Source organism: Anabrus simplex, chromosome 2 (genome assembly GCF_040414725.1).
Source record: "Anabrus simplex isolate iqAnaSimp1 chromosome 2, ASM4041472v1, whole genome shotgun sequence".
Classification (NCBI taxonomy): Eukaryota; Metazoa; Arthropoda; class Insecta; order Orthoptera; family Tettigoniidae; genus Anabrus; species Anabrus simplex.
The window spans coordinates 409,992,155-410,011,030 of NC_090266.1; the positions used below are offsets into that span (position 1 = coordinate 409,992,155).

The 18,876-nt window shown below is 40.7% G+C and overlaps 1 protein-coding gene across 2 annotated transcripts in view; it reads right to left on the reverse strand.

Annotated features, from left to right (window-relative positions):
- LOC136864171 (phenoloxidase-activating enzyme 1) overlaps nt 1–10,596 on the reverse strand; it is a 225,800-nt gene extending 215,204 nt beyond the window's left edge. Inside the window, exon 1 of one of the 2 annotated variants that reach the window (XM_067140825.2) lies at nt 10,497–10,596. In XM_067140825.2, coding sequence (XP_066996926.1) covers nt 10,497–10,557 — 61 coding nt within the window. In that variant the 5' untranslated portion in view covers nt 10,558–10,596. The remainder of the gene's footprint in view (nt 1–10,496) is intronic. The other variant, XM_067140824.2, reaches the window with a different exon arrangement.
- Nucleotides 10,597–18,876: the final 8,280 nt, after the last annotated feature.

Sequence of the window (18,876 nt, forward strand, 5' to 3'; positions counted from 1 at the left end):
CCTGCGCGTCTGGATTTGGATGATGCTGAGGCTGGGAGAGGGTGAAATCCTGAAATTCCGGAGTCCCGAATTAGGAAAGTGTGTGGTTAGCGAGGCTGAAAAACAGCTGCAACAACGCTAAAACCGAATGTTGGGCGGCGGCAAATAACCCGAGATTGTAAGGAGGATGGACGATGAAGCCTCTTTAGATGGATGCTGGCCATATCTTTGGAGGTAAAGCCACTGAAATCCAAGAGGCAGTGTCTGCTCTCCTGGTTAGGGGCGGCTTACAACAAACCTCACCTCTCCAAAAACAGATAGAGCGGCCCACCGATTATAATGTTCGTCACATCAATATAACTGCTACGCCTATTCGAGTCAGATAGGGCAATTTTCTACTATTTTCATCATCGTTTATTGGTGGTATTGGTTGTCGTTTTAAGTCCACGGCTTCAGCCAGCCCAGGCCTATCCCTCTAGTATCCTAGCATCGCCAAAAACCTCCATGTGTTAGAGCAGCATTAAACCACTAGCATAAATAAAGGGTCAAAGAATGGAAATTTAAGATCTTTAAATATAATATTTTCATCGAGTAGTGTATGAATATCAGCATTTCGGAGACGAATGTAAAGTTGGTTGGGAAGAAACCTAAGACAGACACACAAAAACCACGAAATTGGAACAACTTCAAGGACTTAAGCTGTGCATTATTACCGGATAACAGTAAGGTAAATAGAGGGAATCTAGTCGAGGTTCCAGACCAGCACGCAGTTAGAAACTTGTTTCGGTGCAGAGATTCAGAGATATTTTCTCGACGAGTTAATACTTAGCCTAAATTTCGCTGATTTGGAGTGTATATCATTAAAGAAATAATAGTACTAGAATAGACTTTCGAGTATTATTATTATTATTATTATTATTATTATTATTATTATTATTATTATTATGTATTTGCTGTAAATCATTTAAAATAACTAATTGTACATCTGTCAAGGTAATTTACAAATTGCACGTACATACTATCACTAAAGTGTGTTGCCCGTCCCTTAACTGCTCGTGATAATTGACCACTATTCTTGCTCACCTGAATAACAAAGAGATAGATACACTATCTAGCTTGAGTCCAGATCACTATAGGCTGTCAATAGACGTTCAAACTGAATTTCTAAATGTCTAAATGCTGTTTAGTTGTTTTTTATACTTCGCTATATGATTATACAGACAGCGTTAATTCTTATTAGATGATGGTCAGCTAATGACTTCACTTTGCAATACGAAGTACTGCCTAATGAACTGAACGTTCAGAATGACAGAGAAAATTACACGAGATCCAGACCCCCACCCCCTAATTACGACCTTGATTCCAGATATAACAATGCAAATGTAATAACGGATGAAATGTATCTCGCATGAAGAAAGCAGGTTCGCAGACAAAATTCAGGGTAAGAGACACGTAAGTGAAGGGTGTCACAGAACTGGGTGGCAATACTGGTTTATGGGTTTATGGAAGCCCTTAGTTCATTCACAGGGGTTGAACGACTTACATAACAATATGCGATGAAAATGAATGCAGGTAGGTATTATTGTTATTAATGTTATTGCTTTTACGTCCCGCAAACCACTTTACTTGAGTCACGAGAGCTCGGGATTTCATCCCAAAGGAGTTCTCGTACGTGTCAGTAAATCTACCGACACTTGGCTGGCCTCTTTGAGCACCGGTCTGGGCCGGTATCGAAACCGCCAAATAGGGCTCAGAATGTCAGCGCTCAACCGTCTGAGTCACTCAGTCCGGCCTTATTATTATTATTATTATTATTATTATTATTATTGTACCGGGAGGTACATCTCAACTTCGCTCATTTAAAAGAAGCGCCGTAATGAACTCTATCTCTCCTACTAAACGTGAAACAGCTACGGTTTGAAGTTGGGACTTTTACCAGAAGATGTCACCATTGAATTAGTGAGTAATGTGAAGTTGCCTAACTGACTGGATTTATTTATTTTGTGTTTGTTTACTTCAAGAAGTTTGAACTTTTCTCCATAGATGTCCTTACAAAAACTGTGGTCATGCACTCTGGTGCACGGTGGAAGAACTAGTGATTTAAAGAAGTTTTGTGTTATGTTTTCTCAACTAAATTATCTTTCATTTATTTTGTTATTTCAAGGTTTGCAACACTGCTTTCTCATTCCGCCAGCTTTTGAATCTGGCCAATCGGGAATTTTCTGCAATTATTTTTCAACCTATACAGTACCTAACAAAAGTTTAAGACCACTAGCCTATTTCATATAATAATTTCCTGGTCTTATAATTTTGTTAGTAATCTTTTGGTGAATATTCTGTGCATAGTTTAGACACTTTATCATCTAAATATGTCATTAGAATTGTGATATGATTTTTATTTTATTAGTTATGATTTTTTATTACTATGATGTCACTGAAAAAAAATCCTACACTTTTAATTATGGAAACATTTATTAACTTTAAACCGTCTTGTTTATGTTAGTAGTGAATTTTTCAGTATTGTGTGGGATGTAGGATCACATTGACACAAGAAAACGAGATCTTAAACATGTTCGTTTTATAATTTTTTTTGTACTTTAAGCGAACTTTAAAAAAGTTAATACATTCTGGCATTTGGTTAAGTAACAATAGCGAGATAGCTGATTGAGCCAACGAGACCGAACTTGCATGAGTAGTTAGTTGATGTTCTCCTCAACAGATGGGATATAACAACAAAACCTGCTACGACCCCGACCTTGAATGGGAAACTAGTTTATTGATACAAGTGACAAGAGCAGGTAGTGGGTATTTCGCAAACTGTGAAAAAGGGGAAAAAACTGTGTCAGAGACATTGAAGTGGCAAATAATTGGAATGAAAAGATGCGGAAAGTGACATAGAACAATCGCAATTGATTTGGGTGTAAGTAAGGCTTGTGTAACGAACACAATAAAAAATTTGAAGAGAGAGGTGCAGTGGCTGACAAACTACGCAGTGGCCGACCTCGATTAACATCTGTGCGCGAGGACAGAATCATTTGCAAAGCTTCGAAGATGAACCGGAAGTTGTCTTTACCTTCACTTAAGCGGGAATTCGAAGACTCTACAAATAAGAACGTTTCAGTAATGACCATTTCGCGCCGCCTAAGGGAAAAAGGACTGAAATCCTACGTCCCACTAAAGAAACCATTGTTGAACAACGCACACAAGATGAACAGAAGAAACTGGTGCAGAATAAAGAAAAATTGGTACATGGAACATTGGGGCAAAGTTCTGTTCAGTGATGAATCGCGATTCCAACTGTACAGTTCCAGAAAAGTGCAGGTTCGGAGGACGGCAACGGAGAAATTTCTCCCACAATGCATGGTGCCAGCTGTTCAGGGAGGTGGGGGTTCAGTCATGACCTGGAGTTGCATGTCTGCACAAGGTACCGGAGTATTAAGATTCATCAATGGAACAATGAATTCACAACAGTACATTGAAACCATGCAAGAAAACATGCTGCCATCCGCCCAGAAACTTCACGGTGGATATTTCGTTTATCAGCAAGATAACGCTCCATGCCACAAATCAGGCACAACAATGGAGTGGTTTGAGAGAAAAGGCATCACATTGTTGGATTGGCCAGCCAGAAGTCCAGACTTAAATCCAATTGAAAACCTCTGGAACATCATAGGCCTTCGTGTAGCTGCAAGGAAACCAAGGAGTGTCCAGGAACTTCGTGAGAAGATTCCCGAAGTTTGGAACGAAATTACGCCCCAGGAATGCCTGAAATTAATCCAGAGCATGCGAAAATATGTGAAAATGTGTTTGAAAAATAAAGGAGGTCCTATTGATAATTAAGACGAAAATTAGTGTATAATAATGATTTTTTTATTTAAATTTTTGTTACCAGATGACTTGAAAATTCTAACCCAAAATTCAAAATTTTTGGTAAAAGTGTTCTTCAACCTCAAATACATGGTGAAAATTACAAGGAGCATTAAACTGTAGTGTTATATGTAGAATAAAAGTAATTTTCAATGAGTAATTGAGTAAGAAAATAATTTTGATTAAAACATGATTTCGTAATTTTTAGTCCATTTACATCGTTGAGGGAAAAGTAAAACAATGTGGTCACTAACCTTAAATATCTGGAAAAAAAACTTTCAGTAGCATTAGACGATAGTGCCAGACATACTATAAAAGTGATTTTATTTTTAATATAGTCCTATTACTTTGTTGCTTTTAAAAAAGTAGATCAACCATGAGGGTGGACTTAAACTTTTGTTAGGTACTGTAATAGGCTTCTTGTACCTTTTGAATTTGCCAATAAAAATGAGAGGGTGTGTCCGAATTTAGTCCAGAACCCTCTCGCACCGCCTCCTCGGGTATTTAAGCTGCGGCTTTTTCAGGCTACCTTGTCTTATTGATCGTCGTCTTACTGAGTGTGTGTGCTACGACAGGAGGCGGGGCGCCTCATTCTTCGCCAGGCAGTTCAACAGCCAAGCTAATGGCCACCAGTATTACTTTTCTGTAGCAACCTCCGCAGACTTACATGAGGGGAAGGTTCTAATTTCTAACTATGTAACCTCCTGTTTTCTAAAATGTAGACCTTCTTTTGGCTAATGTAAAATTTCATAAAGACTTAAATTGTAAATCGGGGATAGAGAGTGCGTTACCCTCTCGAGTTCCCCTTCAATCTATCTTGAGGCGACTACGATTTTGTAACTGTTTCTATTTTCTGTTAAGCATTAAATTATCCTTCATTCTAGTCACTTCAGTAGCTTGGGATTAGCCTCCGCATCATCGGGCTGCGAGCCCAATCAGGGTTTTGTACTTAATTTTCTAGTAGCGCAAGTGTACGCCTCCATACTTTTATTTTAGGGCCAGTAATTTAACCTGTTCTTCTTTCCACGAAGGCTCAGTAGTTTGGGTAATAGATACCTCTGTGTAAAAATTGTAAATTATAGGGGGCCTAGAGAGGCCGATTTTTGATGTAATGTTGCTTTGAGCGGGCTGTAAGAAATTAAGAGCGCAGTCTCCTTGGTTAAAGTTGGAGAGTATGTTTTTTTTTTTTGCTATGGGCTTTACGTCGCACCGACACAGATAGGTCTTATGGCGACGATGGGATAGGAAAGGCCTAGGAGTTGGAAGGAAGCGGCCGTGGCCTTAATTAAGGTACAGCCCCAGCATTTGCCTGGTGTGAAAATGGGAAACCACGGAAAACCATTTTCAGGGCTGCCGACAGTGGGATTCGAACCTACTATCTCCCGGATGCAAGCTCACAGCCGCGCGCCTCTACGCGCACGGCCAACTCGCCCGGTGGAGAGTATGTAAGCTCTTTTCTGTGATTGCTAATTTTACTGTAATATTGAAGGGTGCCTTTGGAAGGCCGTAAATTGTTACTGTTGGAGCCAAGTGCTCGTGGACACTGTGTATTAGGAGATATCTTTCCTTATGTAACTAACGCAACATTTGCGAATTGTAAATTTGGAGCTTGAAGCTCAAAACTGGTAAAATTCTTTATTTGGGGTTTTCTATTCTATTATCTAAATTGCTTTGTACCTGACCTTTTTTTTCTTCGCCTTGTGACGAATTTTGTTATGTTTGAGATCTGAAGAGAAATATAACCATTATTTGAAAGTTTTAAATGAATCTTTGATATCGTAGATAGACCCATTACCACCAGCACCTTCTTTCACCTCTCTGCGATCCACAAAAATACGGTAACAATTAATATTATTATTATTATTTTCTTTTGCTAGTTGCTTTACGTCGCACCGACACAGATAGGTCTTATTGCGACGATGGGACAGGAAAGGGCTAGGAGTGGGAAGGAAGCGGCCGTGGCCTTATTTAAGGTACAGCCGCAGCATTTGCCCGGTGAGAAAATGGGAAACCACGGAAAACCATCTTCAGGGCTGCCGATAGTGGGGTTCGAACTTACTATCTTCCGAATACTGGATACTGACCGCACTTAAGCGACTGCAGCTATCGAGCTCGGTATTATTATTATTGTTATTATTATTATTATTATTATTATTATTATTAAATGCCAAAGTTCCAGAAATATGCCTTGAAAGGAGTTTCTTCTTTCTTTCTTTCTTTCTTTCTTAATCTGTTTAACCTCCAGGGTAGGTTTTCCTCGGACTCAGCCAGGTATCCCAACTCTACCGGAAGAGCAGTGTCCTGGAGAGCGAAATTTTGGGTCGCGGGGGATACAATGGAAAGGAGAACCAGTGCCTTGCCCAGACGGCCTCATCTGCTATGGTGAACAGGGGCCGTATGGTGGATGGGAAGATGGCAAGGAAGAGGGAAGGAAGCGGCCGTGGTCTTAAATTAGGTACCATCCCGGTATTTGCATGGAGGATAAGTGGGAAACCATGGAAAACCACATCGAGGATGGCTGAGGTGGGAATCGAACCCACTTCTACTCAGCTGACCTCCCGAGGCTGAGTAGACCCCATTCCAGCCCTAGAACCACTTTCCAAATTTCGTGGCCGAGCCGGGAATCGAACCCGGGCCTCCGGGGGGTGAGTTTCTTCTTCGTGTCATTTAATTTGCTTGCTGGCATTCGATCCTGAGACCTTCAACTCATAAGGCTATCACCTGACGGAATATATTACAAAACCGACTATTCATAGTAGTTGTTTCTATTCCCGCACGCAAAAGTCTTGTGACAGCACTGTGAATTAATTTGTCAAATACCGAGTGGGTTGGCCGGGCGGTTAGGGGCGCCCAACTGTGAGCTTCCATTCGGGAGATAGTGGGTTTGAACCCCACCGCTGGCAGACCTGAAGATGGTTTTCCGTGGTTTCCCTTCTGCACACCAGGCAAATGCTGGGGCTGCATCTTAATTATGGCCACGGCCGCTTCCTTCCATCTCCTAGCCCTTTCCTATCCCATCGTCATCGAAAGACATATGTGTGTCGGTGTGACGTAAAGTCAATTGTAAAAAAAAGGTCTAGTCTGCCTTACAACCTTTGTTGTTCTGGTGTCCGTACTGGTGAATTGTTACGAACTATTGATGGCATTGAACCTGCCAAACGACTGTTACAAATCAGATGGCCGCACACATTAGAGTATCACGTTGTCGGCATTATACTCCATAGCTGTAATAAATGGCTTTTATGACCGGGTTCGCTGTTTCTCAAAGTAGATAATTCTGCACTGGAGTTGACTAAGTTGAGTGAACACCGTTACAACTCTCAAACCAGCATTGTCTTGGAGTAGACCGGAACCGCATCTGGGGCCTCCCATCATGATGTTACTCCTGTACACTGATGTGTAACTAACTGAGGCCAGGATTACGAAGGGAGCGGCCTTGTTCTGCACATTACATCTCGATGTGCCGGCCGGGTTAATGAGCTCAGATGAGCCCAAATTGGCAGGTCCTGTATTATTTAAAGGTGCTCAAAATACTCCAGTGTCTTGTCGGTAGACTTAACGGCACGTAAATTAACTCCCGCGGGACAAAATTCTAGGACATCGGCATCTCCGAAAACCGTAAAAGTAGTTAATGGGTCGTGAAACCATTATTATTAGTTTCATTAATTCATCTCGACATTGACGTGGAGATAAAGTTTGAAACCATGGAAAATCACTTCTAGAATAGACGAGAGTGTGGTTATAACCCACAGTGCCACTCAAGGCAGAGTCCGGCTCCATGGCTAAAATATTAGCGTGCTGGCCTTTGACGCGCAGGGGCCTATTCCACAAAAGTATGGTCTTGTACATTACAAGTAAATTCTCTAGTAACTTGTACAAATACCAGAGTTTCTGTTCCACAAAAGAATTTTCTACAGTTGTACTTTACTACTCCATACTTACAAATTACTAGTGAATTTTTATAGGCGTGTTCCACAAAAGTACTAGTACTTGTAACTTACTAGCGAATTGAGAAGAATTCTCTACCAGTGAAAGGGCAATAATATATAAATGTACTAGTGCTATTTAAATACGCTTATTTTGGATACATTTTGATAAATATGTGGTCTAGCAGTAGTGATAGTGATGGTGATGAAAATGAAAACTATCGTCTGTACAGGGAAAGAATAAACTTCCAGTTTAACACTGTATTTGAATACAATGAACGTTTTAGGTTAAGCACAATACAAGTGGAAGACCTTTTGATAGATATTGGCCATAGGTTAAAATATCCTACGAACAGAAATAAATCTCTCTCTGCTAAACAACATTACATTGGCTAGGAAATGGTGGTCAGTACCATGGTACTGCAGATATGCTTGGGATGGCAAAATCTTCGGTCTGTGGTAGCTGCAATAAATGATATAAAATTTCCTCAAATTGTTTGTTGGCCTGAAAATACTGAAAAAAACATATTCCAAGGACATTCCTGGAATCATTAATGAGCAGAATATCTCTTACATACGTCCAACTTTTACAATTCATGCAGAGTTTGCAATTTCGTAACAATTAAGTTTGGCGGCCGAATATCGTTATTAGCGGCATCTGATTCCTAATGACAGACCAAGGTAGGTATGTTAGACTCTCGTAGAACATACGCGAGGATCGCGGAAGAACAGAATGGGTGATAATAACGGAGTAATTTCCTATCATCAAAGAAATAAACTGAAAAATAACATCGTAGCATTAAGAAATTCACAGGAATATTAGTTCTTTCAATCTTTGCTGCATAAGTTACCGTAAAATACGATATTACGATAAATGAGGCAAGCATAACCTAATTCAACGAATGGAATACGAAGATAAACAGCTGATTCATGCTATGACGTAGTATGTTTATTGATATGTCGTCACTTGTAAAACTTGTAACAATTCACTGGTAATATACAAGAGACTATCAATCTTTTGTGGAACAGAAATGTACAACTCCATACATTACAAGAACCCACACTAGTAACTTGTAATGTATAAGACCATACTTTTGTGGAATAGGCCCCAGGTCGCCTATGTGAGTCAAATCAGAAGACCTGCATCCGGCGAGCCGAACTTGTCCTCGGACACTCTCGGCACTAAAAGCCATACACCCATTTCATTTTTTACTCGAGGCAGAGTACGCTACATTCCATTCCTTCCAAGCAGCCCAGAAATCGAACCCGTGCTCACTGTTGTAATTCTAGGTCATGGTATATCGTTGGTCTCTATTACCCTGCTAGGAATTAATTGCAAACGTTTGGGCTGAGGCCACACTTGCTGTAACCTAGTGCAAGAAAATGGTTCCAGTGTGCAACTGTATCTCTTTGTATGGACTTGAGTTTTCTTACTTTCATCTTCTTGTCTTCATGTAATCTGTAACACAACGAAAGCGACTGAGGTGTGAGCACTAGTATGAACATCTTTCCTTATGCAGCCAGACCCTGTGATAAATGATATGAAAGTGGAACTTTGTTTTCAAGTTGATTTACGTCGCACAGACACAGATAAGTCTCATGGCGACGATGGGACAGGAAAGGGCTAGGGGTGGGAAGGAAGCGTCTGCGGTCTTAATTAAGGTACAACCCCGGCATTTGCCTGGTGTGAAAATGGAAAACTACGGAAAACCATCTTCAAGGCTGCCGACAGTGAGGTTCGAACCCGCTAACTCCCGACTGCAAGCTCACAGCTGCACGCCCCTACCCTCATGGCCAACTCGCTCGGTGAAAGTTGGACTTTTTTTATTTATCGGTTGGCGCGTACGTTTCAATGGACTTGGCAGACTGATAAACAATAGTGACTTGGTCCAGTAAGGAAATCAATGTGGAACTATTTTAATTTGCATTGACACATGGTGGAAGTGAACTGTTGGGGATCCAACTAGTTTTGGGGTTCAGAACTCAACAACAAAAAGAAATAAACGCACAGACAGACGGTGATGGTAAAACAACGACATGAATAGCTCTTTTTCACAGTAATCGTAGAAGAAAGAAGATAACAGCTTTAAAAGTGAAGGTATTGAGTGAAGAGAGGAAAGGCGATAAAAATCGAAAGAAAACCTAGAAGGTACAAGCCCAATATACTTCTGTGGGTGGGGGCATACGATATACCTACAATGTCCCCCTGTCTGTGGAGACTCAGGGGTTCTCAACTGAGGAGCGTGCACTGTCGGCCGAAGGTCCCTCCCTGAGTCTGGCATTACTTCTAGGCTTCTTACTTTCATATTTCCAATCAGACCCCCTTGAGAAACTACTGTTCTCTTCATTTGCCGACGATATTTGGTTTGCGAGATGTAGGAAATCTTACATTCTCTCGCCCTTCCCTTCCCTTTCCTTTACACAGAGAATGTAAAAAGGGAGTAACCTGGCATAAAGAAGTAGAAGCAATGCGAGATTTTGCTGTGGTCCCTGGGGGCAGCCAGATGATCCGCCACAAGACACGAGCAGATTTGAATCACTACCTCCCTGCAAATCTTTCTCTGGTGCTGGGTAATGACGAGAATTTCCGATTTCAGTGAAACACATTAAATCCTTCTAAACGCACATGAAGTATAAATACATCCGTGATCACAGTTCATCCAACAGGATATTATTCAAGATAAATTTATCACAGTTATATGTGCGTGTTATTGCAATACTTACGGGTAGACGATATAGCAAGGACGGCAGCGAAACACAGCAAGGAGAACCACATGCTAGCCATGAGGGAACTGCTACACAGACTGGCGGCTCACTGAAGCTGTGATGCTCGCTCTAGCGAACAGCTGGCCTGCGGGGAAGTCCTGATACGTCATGTGCCGTCCCCCTCTCCTCTCCTTTGCTCTTGACTGGAAAGCGGTACGTCACATTACTTGTAGAGATGATTCAGTAGAGGGAGTTGGGATTGTTGATGGGAAATTTAGTTCGTAGCAATGTGGAGAAATATCATAGGGTACGTACCAGTTTAGTGGATAAAACCTTTCTTTGAAATGCTGAATAAACAAGCCACGTTTAACAACAATGTTACTGCTTTTATGTCATGTAATTTTTTTACGGTTTTCAAATGTTTACAGTTGCTCGAATTTTTTTTCCGCTGGAGTTCTTTTGCATGCCAGCGAATCTGCCGACGGGCGTATTTGGACACCATCGAATCCACAGGACTGAGCAGAGGTCGAACGCATTAGTTTGGGCAAGTGTGATACAGGAGACTCAACAATTATTTTTCTCTCTTTCCATCCCGTCTTCCCTCTGTGCTTACTCTTACCTAGACTTCTGGTGGTGAATAAGAATAGAGAGAGAGAGAGAGAGAGAGAGGGACTATATTTTATTCGATAAATGCATTAACAGTCAACCTTTAAAATCATAACAATAGGATCTGAAATGTTAACTAAAATGTAAATGAGTGGATATTTTTTCTGCTACTGGCTTTACGTCGCACTGACACAGTTAGGTCTCATGACGACGATGGGATAGGAAATAGCTAGGAGTCGGAAGGAAGCGGCCGTAGCCTTAATTAAGGTACAGCCCCAGCATTTGCCTGGTGTGAAAATGGGAAACCATGGAAAACCATTTTCAGGGCTGCCGACAATGGGATTCGAACCCTCTCCCGTACGCAAGCTCGCAGCTGCGGGCCACTAACGGCACGGCCAACTCACCCGGTGGTAATTGCATACCGGTAGCTGATGTGAGTAGGTAACGTAAAAGTGGGGGTTACCGCACAGTTTTTAGAAATTCAATAAAAAGTGGATAAGAAAAGCAAGTAATTGGCTAAAATTCAATGTTGCTACTTTTTAGCAATGTTAATTTTTAATAGAAAGAATTTCACTGACATGATTTTTAAAAATGTATTCTTCTTCTTCTTCTCCTTCTTCTTTACCTGTTTACCCTCCAGGGTTGGTTTTCCCTCGGACTCAGCGAGGGATCCCACCTCTACCACCTCAAGGGCATTGTCCTGGAGCTTCAGACTCTGGGTCGGGGGATACAAGTGGGGAGGATGACCAGTACCTCGCCCAGGCGGCCTCACCTGCTATGCTGAACAGGGGCCTTGCGGGGGGATGGAAAGTTTGGAAGAGACAGACGAGGAAGTGGGAAGGAAGCGGCCGTGGCCTTAAGTTAGGTACCATCCCGGCATTTGCCTGGAGGAGAAGTGGAAAACCACTTCCAGGATGGCTGAGGTGGGAATCGAACTCACCTCTACTCAGTTGACCTCCCGAGGCTGAGTGGACCCCGCTCCAGCCCTCGTACCACTTTTCAAATTTCGTGGCAGAGCCGGGAATCGAACCCGTGCCTCCGGGGCTGGCAGCTAATCACACTAACCACTACACCACAGAGGCGGACATTTTTTAAAATTTAAATGTTTTCAAATACTGAAAACATGTTTTCCACGGAATCACGGAATCACCCATTCTGGTTGGGTGTTAACGTGCAAACTAGTGGAAGAAATCGCGCGTTATGTGGAATGTGAACTCAGACATTTTCATCGTGATATATCTCAAAATAATATTAAGATAATTGCATGATGAATTAAAAGTCATGTAAGTAATATTCAAAGACAGAGTTACCTGATGAAAGAAACAAGCAATATTTGCTCTGAACGTTTTAGTTTTGCTGACAAGGCGATCGCAAATCCTCATAAATCAAACGACATTCTTGCTGGTCGTCGAACAAACACTTTTTTCCACATTCACGGCATGTATTACCCTGTCTACTGCTCTTGCTGGGACCGTGTCCGGCTCCATGGCTAAATGGTTAGCTTGCTGGCCTTTTGTTACAGGGCTCCCGGGTTCGACAGGGTCGGGAATTTTAACCATCATTGGTTAATTTCCCTGGCACGGGGGCTGGGTGTATCTGTCGTATTCATCATCATTTCATCCCCGTCACGACACGCAAGTCGCCTACGAGAATCAAATCAAAAGACCTGCACCTGGAGAGCCAAACTTGACCTCGGACACTCCGGGCACTAAAAGCCATACGCCATTTCATTACTGGGACCGTGCTGTGTGGGGAAGATAAGTTGTCAAGGCGATGAAATGTCACTGTGCATTATTTTACAAGTATTTAAATTAATTAACTTATAGTAAGTTTATGCAAATAAAATACATCAAAATCATTCGCGTCCTCTGTGGGCACTACGCGGTAACAACCAGCCTGCCGGTTGGTTATTGAATCTGAATCTGCGCGAATTTGCAGAAAAATGCATTCATTCGTGTGTTTCGTGACCATATCTGAAATATCCAGAACAGGTCCTCGTTCATCCTCCATCATGAAGAGGCTGCACCACAATGGCTCTTCGAGCAGAAAGGAAATAGGCCCTATAACGGAAAATGCAATTCAGACACTCGCGGTGGCAAGTCTTCTTTAGAAATAATAATATTCACCAACATTTAAAAACATATTTGCTCACAGTTCAATGCACGGCATAACACTGACAGAATGAGGAAAAGTTAACAGATCACCAAAATTCTAGAGGCATGCGGTAACATAACCTTCATGCGGTGTCACCCGCCTTAAGGCCCTACTTTATATGACAGCAAAGCTGTACGAAAATATTATGTGGAATATCAGTGTATTTTGTGCTATAAGAACAAGGAAGTTGCCTATGTGCTGAAAGACGTAATCAGAGCAAAACATGGATCAGAAAGATATAATGTAGGATTACAAATTAACTTGAATTTTTCACTCATCTTGTGTTACTGAACAGAGAATGTACACCAGGGATAATAACACATTTATATAATTTTAGGACAGACATATTCAAAGAAGTGTAGGAGAGGAAATCAGAGGAAGGTGAAGAGGGAGATGATTAAGTATTCAGCATATAAGATACATGAAGAGGTAGCCTACAGTATGTGACAATGTTATACCTGCCTACAACGAACAAGTATGGTTACAACTCGAAAAGTTCCGTAATCTTCATATCTCATGCCTCCCTCACGGAATATTCTCCCTATTTGTATTGTGAATTTCACATCTTGTCAAAGGAAAGTCTCAGAATGCTATAAATGCAATAAAAGTGATCGAATTAAACGAATGCACTATTATCGATAGCACCTCACCGCACCACATCATGCAAAATATTTTTTATTTCTTCAGCACACAGTTGGACCGCCTCCATGGCCAAATGCTTGCATGCTTGCCTTTGGTCTAAGGGGGCCTGGGTTGGACTACTGACAGAATAATACATCTTAGGGAGGACCCCATCTTCCCGGATGCGCAGGTCGCCTATAGAGCGTCAAATACAAAGAACTGCACAAAGCCTCTCTGAAGGCTACACGCCATTATAACAGCATGACAGTGAACAGGATAGCGGTCTTTAACTCTACGACAGTGAAAATCACCGAAATAATCTACTTCTTAAAGTGTATGTATTGCACCCTTTGGACCTCTTCTCGTCTGCATGAATGAGCGATGTCTTGAGTTCATACTTACTGTTTTCTTCACTTACCTCAGGGTGTGGACTGTTCGCTGATTCGTCTTCTTAGGGTACATAAGGGATCCTCTTCTAAAGGCTAAGCTACCTGAAATGAAGTAGTTCAGACTGATTTAAATCATTGATTTATTGACCCAAAGGGCGAAGTGAATTTAAATAAATAAAATGAAATAGCAAACTTAGTACGGTATTAATTTGGATAAGATATGAGTTTATGAGAGTGACTGACTCATCGATATTTGCACTTTCTAGGTTAGATAATTCAATGGGTTGTTCAAGTGTATCGAGTAATTTCCAGGAATGAATCCGGAATGCTAGCCTGATCTTATCAGGAGTTCGTAGATTACTTCTGCCCTCCGCAACATGCGAGGGTACAGGACTGGTACGATGACATAATGAATATGCAAGATACAATCGAAAAATTTTTAACTAAAAAATAATTGTGCATTTCTCCTTACGACATTTTCCCCTATTATGTTCCCCTTAGTTAAGCTTAGCCGGCCCCGTGGTGTAGGAGTAGCGTGCCTGCCTCTTACCCGGAGGCCCCGGGTTCGATACCCGGCCAGGTCAGGGAATTTTACCTAGACCTGAGGGCTGGTTCGAGGTCCACTCAGCCTACGTGATTAGAATTGAGGAGCTATCTGACGGTGAGATGGCGGTTCCGGTCTAGAAAGACAAGAATAACGGCCGAGAGGTTTCGTCGTGCTGACCACACGACACCTCGTAATCTGCAAGCCTTCCGGCTGAGCAGCGGTCGCTTGGTAGGCCAAGGCCCTTCAAGGGCTCTAGTGCGATGGGGTTTGGTTTGGTTTTTAGTTCAGCTTCTCTTTCAGTCAGCTCAGTAATTAGTTCAGTTTATCAGTAAACCTGAACAAGAGTAGGGAGAAATACATTGTACCCTTTTGATGGCATGTGTGGCGGTCGTCGTTCTGAAGACACGCCTCTGCTCCTCAAACAAAAAATACTCACCGCACACGTGAAAACTTACCTCAGGGGTGATACGTCCACGTTCCTCGATTTCTAGGGCCGATCGGGGATCCAAATAACAACTAAGGGTCAAGCTAATCTACAATAACGTAACCCACACTGATTTAAAACAAATTAATAAAATGTATTGACAATAAAAACATGAAATAAAACAGAATTAAAATAAACTAAAATTGGAAAAAATGAAATTAATTTTCTCCCGCTCAGAAGAGCGCAAATAATACATAATAACCATGATTCTGAAATAAAAAAAGAATCCTGAAATGTAAACCAAAATTAAAAGAATGACCATCACCTAAATATACTTATGAATGATTGAAAATCAACTTAAATTAAATCATTAATTATTCTCAAGGAAGATAATAATGAAATAATTTCAAACTGTTCAAGAGTTTTAACACAAGTAATTCTTTATTACCAAATATCTTTAATTAAACTACTTAATTACAGCGATAATTCAAATAACTGAAAATAGCTAGGTGACCTAGCATTGCAGATTGTTAACCGTGCGAAACCATTACATCGAGCTAATTATTTTAAGAGCAGAAGTACGTAAACAGGTCGGAAATTTCAATTTTTTGCTCTTAATTTGAAAAGTGTGCCTTCCTGAAGAAGAATATGCATAATTTATAAGTTTTTTATTTGATTTCACAAAGAAATTAAGAATAATGTGAAACCTTGTTTTTGCCACGCCCCACTTGTCAAACTCCACTATTGACATATTTAGTCAACCATAATTTCTCTACTAATTGCAAAAGGATCTTGTGAGATGGCTCGTTTCAGAAGTTGGTACCTCCCGCGTGTTGTGAACAAAAGACTGCACACGGTCATAGTGAAGGAAACGTGGTTGCCTTTGTCATTACGTGAAGTAAACATACTCTGAAAGTTGTGAATTGTAATTCTTATAAAGTCTTTCGTAGAGTCTGTGGTATTTGAAACGTGTATAAATATGCCACGAATTCAGAATTTCGATAGGAAACAACACCATAAAGGCAACAGATACACGAAAAAATGAATGTTAGTTTGAACCCAGTGCAAGACAATAATTCATCTTCTAAGCCCACAAAAACAACAGACTCGTATGTTTCAAGTGCTTCAAAGAGCAAGATTAATCATCTTTCAGAGGAAAACAAGGAAGAAAATGATACTACTGGTGGCAGTGTAATATTAGATTTAGATGTTATAACTGATTTGGCTCAGAACCATGCCATGTGTATGTACTGTCAAAATGTCAATTGTGTAAAGATTGTAGAAGATGTAAACTGTAGAAGAGGCCTTGCAAGTAAAATCGTTCTAGTATGCAGTATTTGTAAATCAGAACATTCATCTATGTCATCAAGTGTGATTGAAAATAGAATTTACAAGGTAAGTATTATATTTTCCTATGCAATGAGGTGTATTGGGAAAGGTAGGAAATCAGGACAGGTATTTTGTTCCATGATGAACCTGCCACCTCCATCAAGTACATTTGTCAAAGCCAATAACGTAATTTTATATTTATGGAAACACGTTTCCTTGGGTTGTATGGTAAATGCAGCTAAAGAATCCAAGCTTCTAAATGACAATAGTAGTGATGTTGTTGTTGTTTGTGATGGAAGCTGGCAAAAACGTGGTCATACAACACTGAGTGGTGTTGTAGGTATAACATCTGTAGATTCTGGGAAAGTCTTGGATGTAGAATACCTGACAATACTGCCATGGTTGTGCTGTAACCCAGAATGATCATAAATGTGAAAATAATTTTGTTGGGCCTAGTGGTAACATGGAGGCTGCAGGTTCTGTGACAATGTTCAAACGTTCTTGGTGTGAACGAGGTTTGAGATCTGTGAAGTACCTAAGTGATGGTGATTCCAATTGAGTAATAGAAGATAAAATGTCTGTAAACCATATGGGGACAATGTAAAAATTAAAAACTTGAGTGTGTTGGCCATGTGCAGAAGAGTTTAGGGACTAGGCTTAGGAAGCTGAAGAAAGATTTGGGTAATCGGAAACTTTCTGATGGTAAGCCCATCAGTGCTCGAGGGAGGTTACCTGATACAGAAATTGATAAGCTGCAGCTGTATTTGGAGCTTGCTGTAATAATAAATACAGGAAATATTCAAGCAATGAAATAGGCCATAAAAGCAACATTATGCCACCAAATGTCAACAGATGAAGAAACAAGAAATGACCTGCGTCCAGAAGGTGTGGATTCATTGTGCGGCTTTCAGAAAGAAAGTGCAGGGGGGCCTAAATACCACCACACGAACTCACATCCATTGGCTTCTTGCCATCGTTTAACTCTCTTTAAATATCCTACTATGATATCTTCAATTCATTGTTTGCATTTATAAGACCTAATATTTTACACATCCCTACTTTCTGATATATTCTACTGTTTCATAGTAATAGTGTCTATAGGCCTAATAAATTATCATCATTGACAAATATAATCTGTAACTATATTATCGAGGTTATACATTCTGTACTATGGCTACAAATGACACCAATAAGAGTACCACTGATAACAAAACACAATGTCAATTTTGCGGGCAAATGTATAAAGGCCTTAAGATACATATAAGTAAATAACACCCAGAGCAATACATAGCCTGCTTGTTGAATCCACCTATGACCACATCTAGCCAGTCTAAGATTCAACCTTCAGATCCTATTCCTATTTCTAGTAAAAATGGTCAGTCAATGAAGTTGGAAATAACCTCTGATCAAAGAGAGCAAAAAAATAAACCTTACCACGACAAACTGAGTAAATGGCTAGGTATTTTTCAGCATGAATTGAATGATGCTGAATTCAATGAACAAGTCACTAATTTTGTAAACTTCCTTGCCACAGCTACAGACCTACTGCCAGGTCCAAAGAGTCCAGTTACTATATATACTGAAGCTCGTAAGCGTGGCACTTACAAAAATAACAACCGACAATATAAAACCTCCAGTAACCCACATAGATCCTCTAAGAATGATTATGAACGTCGGAAAGCTAAATTCGAGTATGAACTGACTCAATATGAATATTTTTACAAAAGGAGGAAAGCAATTAGAAAAATTTTAAGTAGCGAAAGAACTAATAATTGGAAACTAGAGAAAGATGTTGTTGAAGGATATTTTAGGAACAGATTTGAAACTCCTAATGATTGCATGAGAGACTCCTATATTGATTATACGAATGATACCTTAGATCAGGGCCATCCAAACAGCGCTCCCCGAGCGCTAGCGCTCTGGCCGCGCTCCAAGCCAGTGCTCCGAGCGCTTTGGGAAAGGCAGTGGTGGGAGAAACTTGGCTGGCTGAGCGAGCAGTCTGCCCGTCCCGCCAAAGAGAGCAGTGTCACTGTAATCTAGTCCAATGCGCTTTGTTGACACCGTGTAACTAAATAATTAAATCAGTTTCGCAGTTGTCATGATTGAACAAAATACCAAAAAAAAAAAAAAAAAAAAAAAAAAAGGAGTGGTGAAGCAGCAACCTTCAAAGCAGAATGGGAAATTTCATTTTTCTGTACAGCTTATAAAGGGCATGCCAAATTCTTAGTGTGCCACCGAGATTTAATGTGTTAAAAAAAGCACAATTTGGAACGGCACTGCAGTGCCAACCAGAGGGATAATTACGGTGATTTGACAGACGCCAATTGC